Below are 22,260 nucleotides of genomic sequence, written 5' to 3'. Positions count from 1 at the left end.
AGAACCATAATTTATTATTTTTGCAAATTTCAGCTGGATATGATATGAAATGGGCAAGATAATAAACTATAATTATTTTTCAACAGAAATGAGCAAAGATCCTTAAGTGTAGTGTCACTGTATGACACGCTTTTATTGTATAGCTGTAATTTGATTGTGCATTTCCACTGATGGAAAATGAGAATGAGAATGCACACACTTAGGGCTGAGTTTTCAGGGGGTTGTTTTATTTTGTTTTCTCTTTCCCTTTGATTTCTCCAAGAAGGAATTAAAGCCTTGACAATCAGTTAAGATTAATGTAGTGTTACTGAATGCTATATTGCAATTGATTTAGTGTTTTAATTTAAATTTAAGTCTACGGCGATGACTATCCAAAAATGCATCTATCTTAAATTCTGGATAGGTCTTGAAAATACTATATTCCCAAGGAAATGATCACTTTAGGATGTGTCTATAACTACTGGAAATCAGTATCATGAAGATACATACTGTTTCCCCTTACATAATCTGCCCTTTGCTTACTAGCATGGAAATTTTGAGATGTGGGTGGTGGGTCTGTCAAAGCCCATATCAGCTGTTGTGGTGGTTGGATGGGTGTCAGAGAAAAAGAGCTTTCATGTTTTTCAGTAATGAGCTTCCAGCTTTGCCCCCTACAGACTTGGTGCACATTTATGGCATCAGCAAAAAGACTAACCTGACCATCAGAATGTGGCTCTTAAAAATCAGTGGCCATGGTCCTACTCTAATAAACACCATCATCTAATCTCAAATGAACCCAATATTTTCTCTTAGTGTTTCTTATGTATGTGAAAAAGGTCAGGTAAAATGTGGCTGTGCCTGTATGAGGGGGGAAAAAAAATCCCTTAACCATTTAAAGGAAAATGTAAAGAAATGGCGAAACAGATGGCACATAAATTAAAACTGTGCAGGAGCAACCTACCTTCTGCAGCTGTTTCAGCAAGACAGATATTTCTATGTCATTCAATCATAACATGCAGTTACTGTAGCAAGCCTTCTGTCATATTGCACACATTTTCACACTTGTCAGAGAAAAAGACATAGATTAAACAATATTTTTAACATTGTGTTTAGTTATGAATTTCATAATTACGTTCTAATAAAAGCCCCCAGAGCTCTTCCATCGAGACAGATCTAAAAAGAACAAGATAAAGGGGAATATTTTCAAGATGACATGAGCATTGTTGGCTATACAGTTCCCATTAGCACAAATGGAAGTTGCTCAGATTTAAAGCCTTTCCATCAGTTTGAAAACACAGGCAATTAGAGCCCCATCTTGCAGTCACTGCATGTGCAGAACTCCCACTGAAATCAATGAGAATTTGTAGAGAAGACAGAAAGAAAAATTGGGGCCTTAAACATTAACACTTTTTCTTCTTCCTTTTATTGAGTTCCTCCCATCATGCATGGTACAACCTCTCAATTATTTCTTATTCCGCTGAAAAGTATTTGGAAGCAGGAAAATGCAAAAAACTGTTTTTAAACTTTTTCCAAAGCACTCTATTCTACAGTTAAATGTTCTTCCTTTCATTCATTTTCTTGTTTGGGTTTGTTGTTGTTGCTCTTTAGAATTGTTACCTGTTTGACATACAAATTACAAAGTTATTTAAATGTATATGTGCTGCTTTTGTATCTCGCATTAAGTGGTTCACATGAATGATAAAATGTTAGTAATGTAAGTGACTTTTTCAGAACATTTCTTGAATACATAATGTAGTTTCTGATTTAGACCTTTTCGTTTCACTTTCTTCTTAAAGTGGAAAAAAAGAACATTATAAATAAATAAATAACATTCAAAGAGAATAGGAGGATACTAATATGCTTTTTGAAATGGAAGGAGGCATCTATACCAGAAAAGCAGGGAAATCGAGGCTATACCTATATTTTCCAATTCCACTTGATTAGTTTCTCCATTTTCCCAGTTTCTTCATTTGGGAGTATGTTTTTTTAGAAAAATCTTTGCCTTGCTTGTCTTCCATTCTGTTTTTCCTCATTTAATATTTTAAAAGAAATATTTTACTAAGTATGAACATGAAATATGAGGAAATCAGTAAGACTTTAACAAATACCACAACCATTATTGACATGCAGTGAAATAACCTTCAGGATGCAGTGTATTATATGAAAAAACATCCCTTAGTAAGACATATACAACATGCTTGGAGAACTGGGAAATTGAAGAGTCATACTTCAATTTGAAAAATGTTAACTACTATTGTTATAGGAGCATCTAAGATGACTGGTTGAATGAGAATAGAGAAATTAAGATATTTCTCTTTTTTCAGTTTGTTTATTGTGTGTTTGACAGCACTTATTGCATGGATGTGTCAGTTGTATAGTGCCAGATTCTGGTACACGTACTTGTGCCGAATAAAACTTTGGTTCATGAATAGTCCCACAAACGGTGGGACCATTTGGGTACGTCTTCACTTACCGGAGGGTCCGGCGGCAGGCAATCAATGTTCTGGGATCGATTTATCGCGTCTGGTTAAGACGCGATAAATCGATCCCGGATTGATCCCGGAAGTGCTCGCCGTCGACGCCGGTACTCCAGCTCGCCGAGAGGAGTACGCGGCATCGACGGGGGAGCCTTCCTGCCGCGTCTGGACCCGCGGTAAGTTCGGACTAAGGTACTTCGAATTCAGCTACGTTATTAACGTAGCAGAATTTGCGTACCTTAGTCCGAAGTGGGGGCTTAGTGAGGACCAGGCCTTTGTGAAGTTAGGTACTACTCAGTCTGAGTGTGTCAGAATCTAGATCATTAGGTCAACAGTTTCAAAGGGACCTCTGGTTCCTTATTTTTTTGGGTGCCCAATTTAGGACATATCGGCACTGATTTCTCAGATGTGCTGAACACCAACTGCACCAAGTGAGAGAGCGCTCCAGTTGCTCACCACCTATTAAAGTCAGCAGTGAGGCACCCACATTCCAAGGCCAGGCTGGAAAATATTGGCCTTGGTCAGTTTCCACGGTGGTTTGTGTGGATCATTCACACAGAAGCTTGGGGAAGAAAAAACTGTTTAAATAGGAGCTTGAGCCAAACCTATTGAAGTCAGTAGGAGACTTTCTTTTGATTTCAGTGGGCTTTGGATCAGTCCATAAATGAGTAAGAGGAATCACCCAGTTGTGTTCCTCTCAAATAGGCACCCCGGCAATCATGTGCTCACTGCAAGTGTATGTGGTGGGTTGTTAGTTTGGCTGGCCAGAAGATAAGGGGTTGTTATCCCTATAAGGGCTCCCCTTTGCTGTTGATGCCAGAGGAAGGGGAAGGTTTATGTGGATGGAGCAGGGAGGAACAAGAAGTGGCTGGACCAGGTGGAGAAGCAATGACTTTCCAGGTGACTAGAGGAGGGGGTCAAGATGGGTGAGGTGATATCTTTTATGGGACCAACTTCTGTTGGTGAGAGTGACGACCTTTCAAGCTACACAGAGAAGAGGGTGGTATTTATACCCCAGGCAGTTCTGAAGAAGCCTTCTCTCACTGTGATGGGGCTGCAACACCCATCCTCCCATCCCCAGTGTCACAGGAGGACTGGATTTCTTCATGATCCACAAGGGGCATTATGCTAGTTGCCCTTTTTCCAGGGGGAAAGGGAGAGAATTTCCCCCTGACTGCCAGATTCACTGTGGTGGGGTAGGTTTTCTTACCTTCCCCACATTGGGCCAGGGACCTGGTTGGGTAGGCAGGAAGGTTTGATGGAAATGTTATGCCAGAGCTCCAGTACAGGTACTCTTTACAAAAGGAATATGGTGAATGGATAAAATGGATTGGAAGGGGATTTAGAGGAAAGCATCCCTTAGGGAAGCTTGGGAAGGTAGGTTCGGGGCTTCTAACATTTGGTACACCAGAAAGGCAAACAACCCCCTCTTTTCCCAACCCCCTTATTCTTCATACGAGGGGAAGGCGGTGAAGTCCCAGCAACAGGCAGACTGGGACCAGGTTCCGAAGTGGGAGGGCTGATGGCAGCCCCCCAAATAGGCGGATGCGATTAAAGAAATAATACTAACCTGCACTGTACAATTTATTACCAGCTATTCCTAAATATTTTAAGTGAATAAAGTTGTGGTCTAATTAAACCACATCCATTGCCTTCCGTCTTTCTTCCAGCCAGGCCATAGGTCAGATCTTTAAAGGGGCATTGAAAGCAGGCCTGCTATAGTAGTAAGGAAAGCTATTGTGGGGGTGGTGAAAACAGAGTAGGGGAGGCTGTAGCTGGAGTCCTTTGCGGGAGAAGGAAGGAAAAATCAAGAGTGGGGTGACAGTGGAATGCAGCTGGAGAAGCAAGACAAAGACGGAGCTTAAGGTAGCTATACATTCATGACTAGTATCCAGGAACAATGGGGTGGTGGTGGTGGGGGGGGGGGTTGAAATCCTGGCCTTTTATAAAAAAAATTCAGGCCTTTTTTTTCCTGGTCTATATCACAAAATCTGCTCTCTGAAACTATACCCCCATAATCCATAGCTGCTGTTATTTATTCTGTAAAAGGAAGGGAATTTTATTTGTGATCTGTCTTGCCACTTCGAAGCTTTATTCCTGTCTCATACCTTTCATCATCGTGTACTCCTTCAAGGCAATCAATGCCTCTTTTACCTCCCTCTAAAAGAAACACATATCTCAATCACTCACCTTTGACCATAGGGACACAGACATTACAGGTCAATGGAGATCAATTGCATATCCCTGCTCTCCTTCACCTGGGATGATCTTAGATGTATGGACAGGGTTGGAATCCAAACAAGATAGTCACCCACTGTATCAGGATGGTGAGGGCGGCTGGAAGAAGTGAAACAGAACTATGTATCTACTCTTTTTCACTTTATAAACAGTGTCAACCGTATTCAGAAATAAGACTTGAATTAATATTATATATTACGTATATAAATGGGAGCTATAAATATCGCAAATAGCATAACTAACACTGCAGCAATGTTCAAGATAGAGCATGTCTGAAACTTTCCAAATTAAAGACATTTATGATATGTCTACACTTATGGAGACGTGTAAAGTACAGGCAAAACATGTGTAGCTACATGCTGCAGTGAAGGGCAGGTTGTGTCCATACATATCACTGGACTGTGTAGCTACATGCAGCAGTGAAAGGCTCTGGCAGGGGAAGGCAGCGTGGAAAGACTCAGGCAGTGGGGAGGCAGCAGAATACTATCTTCTTAAAAATAGCGGTGTAGACGTGGGAGGCACTGCTTGGGCATGCAGAGAGCCATGTGAGGTACCGTATATACGGTTCATAAGCCGAATATTTTTGGTAACAAAGTGACGCATCAAAGAGTGGAGGTCGGCTTATAAACGGGTCTACACCAAAATTTGATGATTTTAAACTCTGTGGAATCATTGAATTGAATATCGAATACATTGTTGTTTTGTTTACCTGGAGCATCTGCAGGCACGGGCCCCTGCAGCTCCCATTGGCTGGGAATGGCAAACTGCGGACATTGGGAGCTGAGGGGCTCCGTGCCTGTGAACGCTCCAGGTAAACAAAATGTCCAGGTCTGCTAACGGCTTACGCTAACGGGCCAGGAGCCAAAGTTTGCCAACCCCTGAAATAGAGGGTCGGCTTATGAAAGGGTCATACAGTTTTTGCTATTTTTACCTAACCATCTTGGGGGGTCTGCTTATAAACAAATGTGCTAATAGACGAGAATATACGGTATATATCCTGGGGGGTTAGGTGCATATGGCCCTCTATTCACCTAAGCAGTGCCTCACTGTCTACACTGCTATTTATAGCTGTGCTAGCTGGGCATGCAGTGTCTACACCTCACCTTATGTATAGATGCACCTTTAGAGGTAAGGCTGAATTGTCACCTGTTCTTAATTTGCCTCATTATCCCTAGGCATCACAAAGCAATCAGAACACTTCTCCATGTTAAATATCATGTAGTATCCTCCGCCTGTGAGGTTAGTTCAGAGCACAGTCAGACCACAGTTCCAGGCACAACTATATTTTCTGAGCTTTGTTGGCTTAGGTGATTCAGTAAGGCTATATTCGACAAGTGTTAGGTATGGATTTACATGTATAACTGCTATTAATATAAACAAACACCATGTAGCTAAATCTCCTATTTCAGATATTAATACATTAATATGTTCTTGTGGGTTAGCACTGTTGTGTTTTTATAGTATCATTGTAAAAGTAGCAGAGAAAAATAAACCAACATTGACTAGTCGATGGTGCAAGAAATTGCTTTGGGTTGGGACTTTGTGTGCCAAATTTCAACTTGTCAAGGGTATTAACAATCAAACCATGTAAAGCGGGTGGAAATGCAAACATTGCTGTGGGACAGATTGTGGCTGGCTCCTATGCAGTTGCACATGGGAAAGGGTGAGTGCAAGGTACCTTCCCCGTCTTGTGTATCCTGCACAGGTGCTGGCCAAAACTGCAGTGCTTGTGTTCTTCTGAACACATGGAATAATCTAGCATCACCTGTGCTGCAGGCCTTCCCAGAGCAAGTGATCAATGGCTCCACTTCCTCTGTACCAATCAGCAGTTCTGGTGTGCACAGCTGCATGCCTCCTTTAAGGGCTTCCTGCCCCTGAGAACAATGGGAGGAGGTATTGTGCCTTCCTAAAATCCAGTGTCTTCTGTTGCTCTGCTGGGGACATGTAGGTCTGCACCATCTCCAGTATAACACCGTGACTTACAAAACACTATAGAAGCCTGCACGTGTAGAAGTGCTGGTATGTGCCTCTCTGTAAAAAATAGAGCATGTAGAGGCCTGTGCACACAGACCACAGAAGAATTTAGCTGAATTTAGTTCTGTGCTTTGCAAGCTGCAGAACACCGTAAAATCTGACGCTACAAACGACAGGCTTACTCAGAAGCAAGTTCTGCTCACTGCAGAAAGAGAAACAAAAAACAAACCTCCTCAAATCTAGGGGATCTCTTTGCTCCCCTGGGTTGTGATTTTATAGGAGAAGGGCTGTGTATCCCCTTGTTTGGGTTTGTGGACCAGAGGAAGATGCTAATAGCTGCGCTTCAGAGGTCAGGCAGGGAAAAGAAGCAATGGGATAGACAGCCCAGTGTTAAAATGCTTCCCCATTCAGTTGTGATGTAGCCTTTGCCATCATTCCCATGAGTCTGACTGCCATGTGTGGTGATCTTATTAAGCTGGAGAGCGCTAGGCTTGGGGTAGACTTTTCATTGGATAGGTAGGAAGGATGTTCTTGTGGTTAAAGGTGTTGGACTGGGACTCAGGAGAAGTGAATTCAGTTCCGGACTTAGCCACAGCTTCCTCCGCTGATCTTCGGCAAGCTTCTCTGTGCTTCATTTCCCTATCTGCAAAATGAGGATAATAGCACTTCCCTTCTTTGCAGAGTGTTGGGAGGATAAATACATCGATGTTTATATTCAACATAATTTAAAATCAATACATTCAAAACTGTTGTGAGATTCTTCAAATAAATTATTTGATTAATATTATTTGACCAGTTCCATTCCTTACAAATAGCTTTAGCAGCTACCCAATAGTGCTCCTGGAATATTTTACCATATTGTATATTTGATTGCAATAGGCCATCTTCCCTGTTTGCAATATTCTATTCACAATCACTGTAGTGCTAAAATATACTTCTGTTACAAATAACTTTATTTATTTTGGTATCTTTTTTTTCCCCTTCACATTCTTACCATTGACCTTGAATGGTCTTGGTGCAGAGTATAATAATTCCAACAGAAATAAAACAAAAGAAACTCTCTTTATCCCTTTGTTGCTTTTAGTGGCAACTACTCACTGAAGAAAAAAATCCCCAGTTAAGCCTGGTTGAATAGTTAAACATTTAAGATGTCCTTCTGGTCCTCTTAACCTCTAGGGGTGACTTCTTTCAGCAGCTGAGCTTTATGGAAGGCAAAGAACTCTGTGATACTGAGACCTGTAAATATTTGTCTGAGAGTCATATTTCTATTTATCTTTGAGTATGTCCAGCAAAGAAAACCTGTGGAGATTATCTTAAAAGGTGAAGAAAATTTGTTTCAGAGTTGTGTAATTTTAGCTAGGTAGCTTTAGGGAAGCTTGGTGGGCTTAACACAAACCCATTGTAGTCAGAAGGCATCTTTCTATCGAGTTCAATAGGCTGTGGCTCAGGCCCCTATCTTCTGTTAGTAATCAATTACCACCAAATCATCAGGCTGGTTATTTATTTATTTATTTATTAATTAATCACCACTGCTTAGTTTGTTTACCTTTTGGGTCAATCTTCCTTGTGCTGTTCAGTGTTAGCTTTCTTTCTGTCTTGTCTGGTAACTGAAGATACAATAAAAAGAAGAACAGGAGGACTTGTGGCACCTTAGAGACTAACAAATTTATTAGAGCATAAGCTTTCGTGGACTACAGCCCACTTAACACGGCTGCTACTCTGAAGATACAATGGAGAATCTTGATACAAAATATAGCAATATGACAGGTGGTGAAGTGTTTACCTCAAATACTTACCCCTGGTCCCAGGGAAGTCACTGGAATTTGTTCCTGGACATGTGAGGATAAAATCTGGCTCTAGACCACTGTATGACTCAGGGAGACAACATGGACCGATTTGTGGTGGATCCAGCCTACCTAAAAACACACTCTTATTTCCAGTGAAATTATTCTTCCTATATCCTTTAATGACAGATTAATAAACTTCCTAACCTGGGCTTTACTGATTATTAGGGCATAATCAAGATGGAATTTTAAACATTCTCATATTCATTCTTCCATTTAATTTTTCCCTACACTTTCGGTGTATCAAATTGCATCAAAGGATTTTGTTAATACATTTTCTCTGAATAATGTGTGAACGTAAGCTTTGTTATTCATTAAATTACAATTTATAATTATAATAAATATAGAAATCATGACAGGCGACAAAAGTTTGAAAATAACTTGGATTTGTATTTAACATATTTAGTTCCAAACAGGGTTGGAAGAATTTTCTAAAAAAGAATCAGGATGACATTTAATTGGAGATAGGATGAGATGGGGGAGCGGATTGAATTTGCAATTGTAATGATTCTAGAACAAACATTGCAAACTGAGCTCTTGAAATGCATGATGGTATTGAAAAGATGCAATGTAACATACTTACTATATGCTGGTTTTGCACAGCTTTTTTTTTAACACAGAGTTGGCACATAAATCCTATAGTTTATAGCGTTGTGTCATGTGGCCTTGGTGAGTCATATGTTATATAGAGTAATATTTTTAAAAGAACCTAAATGACTTAGGATCCTGAACCTGATATTCAAAAGTGACTTAGGCACCTAAGTACCATTGACTTTCAATGAAACGTAGGTACCTAAGAGCCTAAGGCAGAAAGGCTATGTTTACACTGTCCCACAGTTTGGACTAAGGCCTGGTCTACACTGGAGGGGGGGAGGAGTGTTGATCTAAGTTACGCAACTTCAGCTACGTGAATAACGTAGCTGAAGTTGATGTACTTAGATCGACTTACCGTGGTGTCTTCACCACGGTGAGTTGACTGCTGCCTCTCCCCTGTCGACTCCGCCTGCACCTCTTGCGGCGCTGGAGTACAGGAGTCGACACGAGAGCGCTCGGGGATTGATTTATCGCGTCTAGACTAGATGCGATAAATGGACCTCCGCTGCATCGATCGCTGCCCGCCGATCCGGCAGGTAGTGTAGACATACCCTAAGGGGGTCTGAATAGCAGTGTGCAGCAAAGTGCTGTGCTGTAACTCCCCCTTCTGGATGCCATCAACGCAAACTAAAAGGTTCCTACTCCACAGTAATGTAGAGCAGTTTGAGGACAGCCCTAAGTTATTTGAAAATGGGACTTAGATTTCCTGAGTCACTTAGGTGCTTTTGAAATGTTTACCATTAGGCTCCCAAGTCACTTAGATTATATTCAGAAGTGTACTCATGATATATACTGTTTCTCTCCCACCTGAGCTATGGACAAGTACATTTTATAGTGATTTAGGCATCAGCAGTTTATCTTGCTCAGGTTTCTTGTCAATATCCATGAACATTATGACACCAGTTTATATTGTTTTCTTTATGTGATGAGGAGAGAATGTCTGACTGCTGGTGAGCTCTGGGACAAAGGATCTCAAATTTTTCATTTCATGGACCACAATTAAATATCAAAATTGCTTAGCGGATCACCACCCTTCCTAAGTACAGTCATGGGAATCCTGTTCCCTCCCAATTGCAATCTCATAACACACCGATGACAAGTACAGCAATTGCTTACATGGAAAAGTAACATTAGGAAAGTATGAAATGTAAGACTGAAACAGCACACGGCTCTTTACTGTGAGCTAGATTGCAAACTGACAGTCTGGTTCAGCCTTCTAACTAACTCCATGGTAGGCAGCTGGGTGGGTGTACAAAGGGGAGTATTTTGCTCTGCAAAAGGGGCAAACAAATTTACGCCCTGTGCAGAACAGTTTGGGAGCAGGGGAAGAATTATGGATCTCTGAGTCATAATTTGTTTTCTGGTGTGCTCTGGAGGTGCAAGGTCCCTTACTCGGAGTACATTGTAAAATTACAATCAAGCCCATTAGAAAGAATGCACATTCTTTGAAACCATAACAACAAAAATGTGACGATGCTTCTTATACAGAATATGTAACACAGGATTCTTCAAATAGGAACCCTTTCTCCTTCTGGTCAAAAACTCGCCTTCCTGCCCATCAAAGTGCCACATAGTAGTTTACCTAAGCCTAAGAAAATGATTAGCCCAGGTGACTTTCAATACCATAGGACAGATTAGAATCCAAAGTGTTAAGGAAGTGATTGCATTTTATATGCTCTTTGTCAGGATGGGATGAGCCTGAGGATTTGTAATGGGATATGGAGTCTGACTGGTTTGAGTTTGACCACGGAATGTAGTGACCCATAGTCATTGCTAAGTGGCTGTTGTATAGTGGCCTGTGAAAATAAATGGTTGGTTTTAGTACAATAAGCTACTAGTGGACATATATAGTGTATTTGTGTTTTCATAAAGGCAACAAATTTTATCCTGCCAGGGATCAAATAGTCCAAATTATCCTCAAGCTGAAGGTGAAATGTTTAGTCCCACAGAAAAGCCTGGTCTATACTTAAAAGCTATATTGATATAGCTGTGTCAGTTCAGTTAGAGGTGTGATTTTTTTTTTTGCTATCCCCCTACCTGCCCTCATTTAGATGCAGTTGTACTGGTATAACTGGCTTACTCTGGTGTAGTTTATTCCAACTAGCATGAGTTATATTGGTACTGTATAAATTGCAACCATACCAGGAGGGTTTGGCTTGTTTAACTATACTAGTATACCTACACTAATAAAACCCTCCAAGTGTAGTCAAGGCCTAAGTTTGCTTGTACTGCTACTCCACCATATCTCCCTATTTTTGCTTAATTAAAATATTTTTTTGTTTGTACATGCAAGTTCATATTGCTTTTTTTTTTTTTATTGGACATCTCCTCTTAGTGGCCCTGTTTCAGGAAAGCATTTCTATTCAGGAAGGGCACTTAAGCATGTGGTTAAAATCTAGCATGTGTTTCAGTGCTTACCTTAATCTGAGACCATGTGCATACCTGTACTGGTCACCAATGAAAACTTATCCTGCACAGAGTGTTATCAGAGCACCAAAGTTATTCCCATGTGCATGGAAAAAGTATTGACACTAGTATCATGGGGCTTGTCCATGCAGTGCTGCAATGCACACTGGGGATGTATGAATTCTAATGTGCACCAATGTGCTGCTCACTAACTGGCCCACATAGACCCTGCTGGCATGCACTATAAGTTCCTTAGTGCACAGTAGGGAACTGTTAATGCACACCCTACTGTGTATTGCCATGCCATATAGACAAGCCTTGAATAGCTCAGTGCAATAATTGTGAGCAGATGCTAACCTTTTTATGGCAACCACTGTAAATCCCATAACAAAACACGATGACATTTGGTCCTAATTAATCACTAGCTGCAGTCTTAGCAGAGAAACTATAGACTAAACGGTGGTCGAGACTGGTCTTCCATGTCATCTACTAAAGATATTCAACTAATTTAATCCCTATTGTAAACTGTTAAATTCATTCCACTGATTCCAGTGGGCCTAATCTCTCTAGATCAGAGTGGAAGCATACTGGCAAAGCATTAAGAGGACGTTTGCATTGCCTTTGTTTATGCTGTACCTCTTCTGGGAACAGAGTTATCCAATTTTCAGTGTTTTCAATCTAGCATCTTTCACCAGCTCCAAAATAAATAAAGCAAAACGTTCTGTCTTAGAAGCAGAGCTGTTAAATGTGAGTTGATGATTTGCATTTATAGCATCTTTAATTAAGATGGGAAACATTTAATTATGATGAAAGGAATTAAATTTTCCTTCTTTGAAATTGCATTTTTACTGAAATCAAAGATATCATTATGCCCAGAAAAGGGTAGAACTGTGGGAGTTCTGGAGAATAAAGACTTTTGTGCATAATCCAAATATTGTACTTTCTAGACACCCAGAGTGTGAGTTCCCCGTTACTGCACTGCCAATAATTTTAACCTGGCATCAAGGCTAAATTGCCTCCGTAGGAGCAAGAGGAAATGTAGTCAAAATGTTATCTCAGACATGGGTCTCTCCTAAGTGGTGAATAAAAGCTGTGTAATAGTTTACAAAATTATATCTGCTGGTTTTATGCTGTGATCATTTCTTTCTGAGGGAGTGAGCTGAGCCCACAAAGTTCATCTATGTAATGGCCAGAGAGAACACTAAGACTGGTATTCAGAAATAACTAGCTAGAATTTTGTACAGCCTGTAGCTCCATTCACAGATGTTTGCAGATGCATGATAGAAACAGAAAGCAAGATAATGATTGTGTTGTGGCTACATAGTCATTTAAAAAAAAAAAACTATCCAGAGGCTGCTAAACAATGTAAGAGCGGAACTGTATTTTTTGAATGGAAATGAAAGAATGTGATGATGGCTGTAACAACACCTTAAAGAAATGAAATTCTCTAATCTGTCTCTCAGGGTATAGCTGTAAAGAAAATCCAGTCACTAGAATTTGCAAGATCCGCCCCCTGCACAGTCAGCTCTAGTGCCTTTAATGAGTGCACACAGATTCAATACTAGATTTTGGACATGGGGAATGAGGCAATCCCTGAGATATCCGCATATCCTCCAGGCTGAATTTAGACACCCAGCTGACTTGGGCTGTTTAGTTGCGGTGTAGACATTCTGGCTCAGGGTACAGCCTGAGCCAGTGGTGGGCAACCTGCGGGCTGCACGCGGCCCGTCAGGGTAATCTGCTGGCGGGCCACGAGACAGTTTGTTTATACCGACTGTGCACAGCCCCCTGCAGCTCCCAGTGGCCACGGTTCACCGTGCACGGCCAATGGGAGCTACGGGAAGCGGCGAGGGACGCAGAAAGCTGCAGATGGCCGTGCCTGAGGCCGGTCAATGTAACAAACTGTCTCGCAGCCCGCCAGCGGATTACCCTGATGGGCTGCAGGTTGCCCACCACTAGCCTGAGCTCTGGGACACACACCCCCCCCCGCCGCCCGTCGCAGGGTCCTAGAGCCTGTGCTTCAGTCCCAGTCCAAACGTCTGCACCACAGTTAAATAGCCCCTTAGACCAAGCCCTGCAAGCCTGAGTCAGGTGGCATGGGCCAGCTGTGGGTTTTTAATTGCAGTGTAGACATACGCTTTGTGGCCCAGTCCAGTTAGTACCTAAACAATCAGCAACAAGACCTTAAATTAGATCCATCTTGCCTGGCCTTGGTTTCAGCCAGCTATTCTTCATGCAGGTGCTAAATCTGCTCAGGCATGAGGGAAGCTGGAGGATAGTGCTGTCTGTGTTTGCTGCAAAGAAGTTGCAGAGCTGGCTGGTGTCTGGGCTGTGCTGGTAAGGACTCCATGTCTGTTGCACCCCAGATTCCTGCCTTCTGATATATATGTTAGTTTCAAATAATCACTGATGATTTTCCTTTCATATGTCTTGGGCAGTGTTGGACTAGGAGGCTTGGGGCAAAGAGGACCTGGTAGCAGCTGGTGGAAGCCCCCACTAGGTATGTGAGAGGGTGTATTAGGCCCAGAGGCCCCCTTCTGGAGGCCTCAGGGTCCTGCCACACTCTTCCCAGATAAGGAGCAGTGGAGAGGTTTTCCAGCCAATCACCGAGGATGCAGGGAGCAGCCAATCAGGGCCCAGAAGGGCTCTATGAAAAGAGCTGCAGAGCCCGAGACAGGAAGTTCCTTACTGGAGCTAGAGGAGTATAGAGGGTGCTCTTGGCTGGCCAAAGGGAACTGCAGCACAATGACAGCTCAGTGCTAGTAGGGACCGGGGGAACAAGGAAAAGGACCCTGAGTTAAGGATAAGGTATCCGTGAAGGCTGGGGCTGCGGGGAAATGGTCCGGGGAACTGAAGACAGTTTTGGTAAATGGACACGGTGGTGCATGACTGCTATTCTTAGGTTTCTTGGACTGGGACCTGGAGTAGTGGGTGGGCCTGGATCCCTCCACATAGGCCACTGGGAAAGGGCCTACAACTGGCCAGCAGTAAACCCCCAGAAGGAGACTGAACAGACTAAGAGGGTGAAACCATTGCCTCCAGGGAGGAAGCCCTGGGATTATGGCCCGATGCCAGGGCCAGGACTGGTCTAAAGACTGCAGACACAACCGACCAGAAGGGGGTGCTTGTGAGAGGTGTGTGCCATGCTGTTACAGGATGTTTCAGTCTTTTTTCGTAATTTATTCAGTAATATAGGACAAGGCAGGAGAGGAGACCTGTATCTTCTGCTGCTGACTACCATTGTCCCGCAGTCTCCAGCACTGCTCCATAGGGGAGATTTGAAAGAGGAAACAATCATCTGAAACTATTATATCTTTAATTTTGAAACTGAAAAAAACACTGGATTTTAAAGTCCCCTATTAGAGTGTGTTACAGCCATTCCCTCCTATTTTCATTAGTACAAGGTATGCAGCCACTTTAGCCTGAGCTCTAGAACTATAAGCATTATTTCTGTTCTATTTCTCATTTCTGTAATAGACTGATTCATTGTGATTGATGGGGTACAAACTACAAAGCTAAATATTTTTCAGGCTGTAAATTCCAATGGTTGCGAGTAGGAATTATCGACTATAATTCTGTTCCTCTTTATTTAAGTGTGTGTGTGTGTGTGTATATATATATAGATATATAGATATATATATTTTTTTTAAAAGAAAGAGAAACATAATCTTTCCATTAGACATCTCCTTTCTTAATCATTATGCCCTAATTAATTCCCTGGTTAAATATAAAGCACGCATTAGCTCTGAAATAATGTCTTCCTGTATGACTAAATAAAGAATGGTTCCTTTTCTTTCCTTTCCTTTCCCCTCTATGTTAATTCATGTTGGCTAGGGATCCAGCGCAAGCGTGAGGGCAGATATCTGAGACTTTGGGACAGATTCTGTGTTTCTCCTGAGCTATGATCAATGTAAGACCAGAGGTGGGAAGCAAAGATGGCATCACATAATAAGTGTAATAAGAGAAGGAAAGAGCATGAGACCATTTCTGTAGTAAGGCTTTGGTTTCTGCTGGAGGCAAAATCCAGTCTGACTCAGGGGTGCAGGTCTCCAGACATACAGTTGGGAGAAAAGTAAAATGTAATCATGCATTTGCAACCCACATTTGGCATGGTGTGTGTTGTGTCTCCCTCTAGGTGCTGAATAAGAGCTTATTACTACTGGCTCATGGAGTTATTTCTTTAGCTCAAGTGGGATTGGTCTATGCTGCTGTAATGGAGGTCCTGGGTTCGAACTCTGATGGTGATCCAAGATTGTTACACAGTCTTAACAGGGAAGCAAGAAAAATATATTCATTTTCAATTTAAGAGAAGCTTGTATCCATTAGCTGTCTTAGTGCAGCTCACAGAATAGCTTGGCAGTAATATATAGGAGAAATTTAAGCTCTGTCTTGTATATTTACTATTTCTGAAAGAGAATACAATTCAGTTCCTAGAGCTTAGTTGATTGGATTTGATATTCTTACAGATTACTGCCAAATTACTGCATTATCAAGTCAACTAATTGATAAGTATGGGTTAAGCGGGGCAGGGGAGGGCGCCCAGCCCGGCCGTGGGCCGCTCTCCCCGACCGGCCGGAGTGCAGGGGGGAGGGCGGAGTGCCTGCCGCGGCTCCACTCTCCCCGGCGGCCAGAGCACCGGGAGGAGGGCGGAGAGCCCGGCCGGGGCTCCCCCCTCCAGGTGCTGCCCCAAGCACAAGCTTGGTGGGCTGGTGCCTGGAGCTGGCCCTGTTTAGGGCTTATCTCCCCACACCCGATGTTACAGTGGAAGCACTGATTATTTCCTTGTTCTGTAGTGCAGGCTTAGGCTCCAGTTTTTATTTACATGACATAATTATTCAATGGTCTGACCTGTTCAATCAGAAAAAGTTACCATGCACCCACAAACTGCCTGACAAGTTGCTACACTGAAACTAAACTCTTCATACTGTTTTCTTATATTTAATTATCAGTTTTCTGTACAAAATCAGAGCGAAGAGGGTGTAAATAGTCTCAATTTTAGGTAAACTAAGAAGAAAATCTGTGCCTTACCTGAGCATTTAGTACTTTGAATATTTGTCCCCTTTTTGTGAATATCTTACTTGATAGACTAATTTGGTAGTTAACAACATTAAGACCGCAAGATGCATTTTAAGGCACTGTTATGGGCTTAGGTACTTCGCTTCCCGCACCACGTTTGAAAATGGTTGTCTATATATGCCCTGCTTCGATGTTGAATAATGACCAAGGCACTGGATGTTAAAGGGCTGTCCCAGGGTTTGAACCTCCATCCTGAGCAGCTAGTGCTCTGGCCCGTAAGCGGGGACTGCTTCACCTCTCACCCAGCATGAATATAAATTTTACTGGGGTGATTGGGCTGACAGGTATCTCACTCTCCAGGTAGTCCTGTTGATTTATATGTATTTTTGCTCTATCGTTGTTATGTCCCTTCATCTCCTCTTGCTCAGCTGCTGTTGTGGGTAGTTTTTTTTTTTTCTCTTCATGCGTAGTGAAACATCACATACCTATCACAGTGCAATGGATGAGGCAGGGAGCATAGTAGAGTTTGTTTATTTATAGGGCTGTCAAGCAATTAAAAAAATTAATTGCGATTAATCGCACTGTTAAACAATAAAAGAATAACATTTATTTAAATGTTTTTTTTACATTTTGAAATATAGTGATTTCAATTACAACACAGAATACAAACTGTACAGTGCTCACATTATATTTATTTTTATTACAAATATTTGCACTGTAAAAAACGAAAGAAATAATTTTTCAATTCACCTAATACAAGTACTATAGTGCAATCTCTTTATTATGAAGGTTGAACTTACAAATGTAGAATTATGTACAAAAAAACTCCTGCATTCAGAAATAAAACAAGGCATAACTCTAGAGCCTACAAGTCCACTCAGTCCTACTTCAGCCAATCACTCAGACAAACAAGTTTGGTTACAATTTTTGGGAGACAATGCTGCCCGCTTCTTGTTTACAATGTCACCTGAAAGTGAGAACAGGTGTTCATATGGAACTGTTGTAGCTGGCGTTGCAAGACATTTACATGCCAGATATGCTAAAGATTCATCTGTCCCTTCATGCTTCGACCACCATTCCAGAAGACATGCCTCCATGCTGATGACAGGTTCTGCTCGATAATGATCCAAGCAGAATGGACCAACACATGTTCATTTTCATCATCTGAGTCAGATGCCACCAGCAGAAGGTTGATTTTCTTTTTTGGTGGTTTGGGTTCTGTAGTTTTAATATCTGAGTGTTGCTCTTTTAAGACTTCTGAAAGCATGCTCCACTCCTCATCCCTCTCAGATTTTGGACAGCACTTCAGATTCTTAAACCTTGGGTTGAGTGCTGCAGCTATTTTTAGAAATCTCATATTGTCAAATCTGCTGTGAAACTGTTCTTAAAACAAACGTGCTGGGTCATCATCTGAGACTGCTATGACATGAAATATATGGCAGAATGCGGGTAAAACAGAACAGGAGACATACAATTCTCACCCAAGGAGTTCAGTCACAAATTTAATAAATGCATTACTTCTTTAACGAGCGTCATCAGCCTGGAAGCATTTCCTCTGGAATGGTGGGCGAAGCATGGAGGGGGTATACAAATGTTTAGCATATCTGGGATGTAAATACCTTGCAACACCGGCTACAAAAGTGTCACGCGAACGCCTGTTCTCATTTCAGGTGACATTGTAAATAAGAAGCAGGCAGCAGTATCTCTGGTAAATGTAAACAAATTTGTTTGTCTTAGTGATTGGCTGAACAAGAAGTAGGACTGAGTTGACTTGTAGGTTCTAAAGTTTTACATTATTTTTGTTTTTGAGTGCAGTTATATAACAAAAATAATCTACATTTGTAAGTTACACTTTCATGATAAAGAGATTGCACTACAGTACTTGTATGAGGTGACTTGAAAAATACTATTTCTTTTGTTTATCATTTTTACATTGCAAATATTTGTAAGGGAACACTGTACACTTTATATTTTGTGCTGTAATAGAAATCAATATTCTTGAAAATGTATAAAAACATTCAGAAAATATTTAATAAATTACAATTGGTATTCTATTGTATAACAGTGCAATTAATCTCGATTAATTTTTTAAATCACAATTCATTTTTTTGAGTTAATCGCGTGAGTTAACTGTGATTAATCGACAGCCCTATTTATTTATTTGTTTGTTTATTTATTTTGTGGCATGACAGCAAATGCTTGAAAAAATTTATCTTTGTTAGGGCCTTGATGTTTATAATATAAAACCCCTAAATTCCCTGGCCTGCACACACAATTCTCTAGCATCTGGGAGCCTAGTATTCTCAGGCCTCTGCTTTATTCGGAAAATTGTCCCTAGGAAAAAATCTTAAATGTTAGCAACAATGGATGTGTATTGAGTATGGCACACAAGCCCAGCATGATTTCAAAATGCTGGAAAAGTTCCCAGCTATTCTGATGATAACATAGTGTAATAAAAGAAAATGGGGTGTCTGAGGTCCGTCAGTGACAGCTGCCCACTTCCTGTAATCATGAAACAGTCATGATTTATTAAATATTTTAACTCTTGAGTTTTCAGAGAACAGTGGTATTTAGCTCTAAACAGTGCCAGGTTTTTTTTTTTCTGCAGTGCTTGTGTTACTGCCATCCCCAAAACTTACCAGGGAGCCCTCTAGCTGTTAATTACAGGCAGTTGTTTTAGAAGGGAACAACAATCCTAGGATTTAATTTTCAAAGACTGGTAAAATATTGCTAACACTCCTTTTTACCTTGAATTTCTCTGCTGACTGTGTAACTTTTATAATGGCTGTTTGCAGCCTAACAAGTATACATGATTTTTCTCTTATGACTTGTATCAGCAACCTACAAGCAGAGGATTAAAATGACTAACCGTGGGCAGCTGCAGGGAAAGAGGGTGCGTTTTGTCTTTACTCTCAGTTTACTGTCCCTGGACACTGCTTAAGAGCTCCATCTTCTGTATTGTCTTCTAGCTAATAGGTCTGTGCTATTTTTCATTGCCTCCAACTTCTGGCTTCTCTCTTCACCCTTCACTCTACCAAAAATCCTCCGAGTTCCTGACTGTTTGGTTGCAATCTATTGTTCTACCCTTCCCTTGGTCTCCTGCAGCTACAAGGTGTGCTCATGGGGTATTAATTTCTCTGCTAACCTGGCTAGCCTCTCTCTTTTTTGGATCCTTCTTTCCTGTGAATAGCTCTACTTCTCCACTGCTGCTTATCGTTTTCCCAATCAGCGGAAGTAGAATTAAATTAACATTTTATTGGCAATTGGTGCTCATTTCTCAATAGCAAGCTTGAGACTAACTGGAGGCTTGGAGTAGGTCTACACACATGCCAGCCAACTCGGGCTCAGGCTGTGGGGCTGTTTCATTGCCGTGTAGACTTCCAGGCTGAGGCTGGAGCCCCCTGGGACCATCCCACCCTTCAGGATCCTAGAGCCCAGGCTCCAGCCTGAGCCCAGATGTCTACACAGCAATGAAATAGCCCCGCAGCCTGAACCATGCAAGCTTGAGTCAGTTGGCACAGGCCAGCCGTGGGTTTTTCTTTGCTATGTAGACATGCCCATGGGCAGCAGGAGAACTGTAGGTGTGTCTCTGCAGACTCAAGAAGATAGCACAGAATTCGTTCACATTTGGCACATTCACAGCCACAAGGGCTGGAAACGCTGCAGTGTTTTCATTACTTAGGCCTTCATTGGCCAGGGAAAGTTTTCTAACCCAGGGGTTGAATTTTTCAATCTCTACTGTGTGTATTAGAAGAAAACAATCTTCTTGTACCCTACTCTTGTCCTATGTGAATATTGCATCTATCAGTGGTGAGAAATAGGCATTTAAAAGTACTGGTTTTAATAAGTTCAAAACCAAAAATCCAACTCATTTTCTTGTTTGTTTTTACAGGCATTCCCCTGTATTTCAACCGGAATTTATGGTAAGTAAGGCCTATTATTAGGTACCATTTAAGTGGGTTTTCTTCATAGCAAATGGTCGGTGTTGTTTAAACAGATTTTTTGTGCCTTTGTAGATCATTTTGGCTAGTGCATGAATTAATATTTTATTATTATTATACAACAGCATTCAATCGGACAATGCTTGGGATCTTGTTGTACAAGTAAAATAGTCTGTGCCCCAAAGAGCTTATAGGTTAAGGCCCTGATCTTGCAAAAACATATGCAAGTTATTAACTTTACACCCATGTGGCTCCAATAGTGCAAAGTTAAGCATCAGCAAATGCTTTCAAGATAGGGTTCTACGGAGACAAAAAACTAAGATATGGGCAACTTTGTACATCATGCAAGGAAAGTGGCCAAGGTGATGGGAACATGTCTTGTTAGTTCCATGTTTTTTGTTTGTTTTAATTTTTTTAATTTGTTTCCTCCCCAACTGGTGATTTATGAAGCGATGAGGGAGAGGGATACTATCAAAAGATGGCAAATATTTATATATATTAATATACATTTTTATTGCTTTAATTCAACCTGTCCATTATTAGTCATCCAGTTTCTTGTAGTAACCATGGGAGAGATGGCTATTGAAGAAGTATTTGAAGGTGGAAAGGGGTGGATTCAAAAAAAGTGTTGCATACTTAAAAAGCAGCATGGAGAAATGAATGGAGACTATTATGGGTGGAGCTGATTCTTTACTGGTAGATACAAATATATTTCTAGCTTTAAAATCTAGTAAATTGCTTTTTTTTGCATGTAATATTTTATAATGCATATAGAATTATAATAGGTAGTGTTATTTTTAATCTCTCTTAAGGTTAATAGAGAGACTAGCAGTGCAGCAAATTTAAAAAATCATGGAAGAACTAATGCCACCATAATAATCATTACTTAGTTATTGTACATACGTCAGATATATTAATTTGCAGCCATTTTGCTGAGTTAATATTAGGATTGGCTAATCAGATATTATGAAGGAGAAAAAAGATCCACAAAAGCATGACAGCTTTATTATTTTTTTAATGTAAGAAAAATGTAAAATCTTTTTATCATGTACCAACATCAGTATAACATCAGACAGGCTGATTATTTTGATAGTTGTTAATTTGAATCAGATTTCAGAAAGTGGAAAAGGAATTACTTCCTTGTACAGTTCCTTTTTCCCCCCCTTCCAGCTGTATTAATGTTACTTATGAGAAAATTACAGCTGCAGTTTAGAAACTTTAGAAATCACCAGATATGGACTTATTGCAGAAAAATCTTTGCCTCAGTTTCCAAATCCCTTATCTTCTAGGGAAAATGCTGGGTTTCATTCCTGGACATTTTGGATAATGTGCACACTTTTTTCCTTAAGTCTTAACATGGACATATTTTTGTTATTAGTTTGCAAAAAGACCCCAGACATGATGCATGTGTATGGAATTTACTAGCAAATGAAATGCACAAACAATTACAGTTCATTTTATGAGAGTTGGTTTAGTCAATAGAAAGTAAGCCCTGCATACAAGAAACATGGTTCCCTGAGGTAACTAAAAGGAAGTTAGATGGAACCTTGAGTTCCTTTTCCCAGGTAATGGTACTTTTTGAGACGGTCATTGAATTTTTTTTAAGCTGAAAAGCTAAGGCTTAGCTGAAGCACTATATAGTATGGCAGATGGAGTTTCCATATGTATTTGTTGTTTTCATTGGTGTACAAAGAGCAGAGCATATTTCTGCCAAGACACTCTGGTTTTCCATCGTTTTCTATAAAAGGCTGTCAGCACGCAAACTCCTAATTGAGCTACTGCTCTGCATTT

General features: G+C 40.9%; 1 protein-coding gene across 15 annotated transcripts in view; it reads left to right on the top strand.

Annotated features, from left to right (window-relative positions):
- Positions 1 to 22,260, top strand: part of MACROD2 (mono-ADP ribosylhydrolase 2) — a 1,307,214-nt gene that overhangs the window by 884,556 nt on the left and 400,398 nt on the right. For all 15 annotated transcript variants that reach the window (XM_042847036.2, XM_042847039.2, XM_042847056.2 and 12 more), the window contains one exon: positions 20,421 to 20,451. In XM_042847036.2, coding sequence (XP_042702970.2) covers positions 20,421 to 20,451 — 31 coding nt within the window. The remainder of the gene's footprint in view (positions 1 to 20,420; positions 20,452 to 22,260) is intronic.

This window comes from Chrysemys picta, chromosome 3 (genome assembly GCF_011386835.1).
Source record: "Chrysemys picta bellii isolate R12L10 chromosome 3, ASM1138683v2, whole genome shotgun sequence".
Taxonomy (NCBI): Eukaryota; Metazoa; Chordata; order Testudines; family Emydidae; genus Chrysemys; species Chrysemys picta.
The sequence above is the reverse complement of the archived record's forward strand: the minus strand, read 5'-3'. Positions and strand labels throughout refer to the sequence as shown.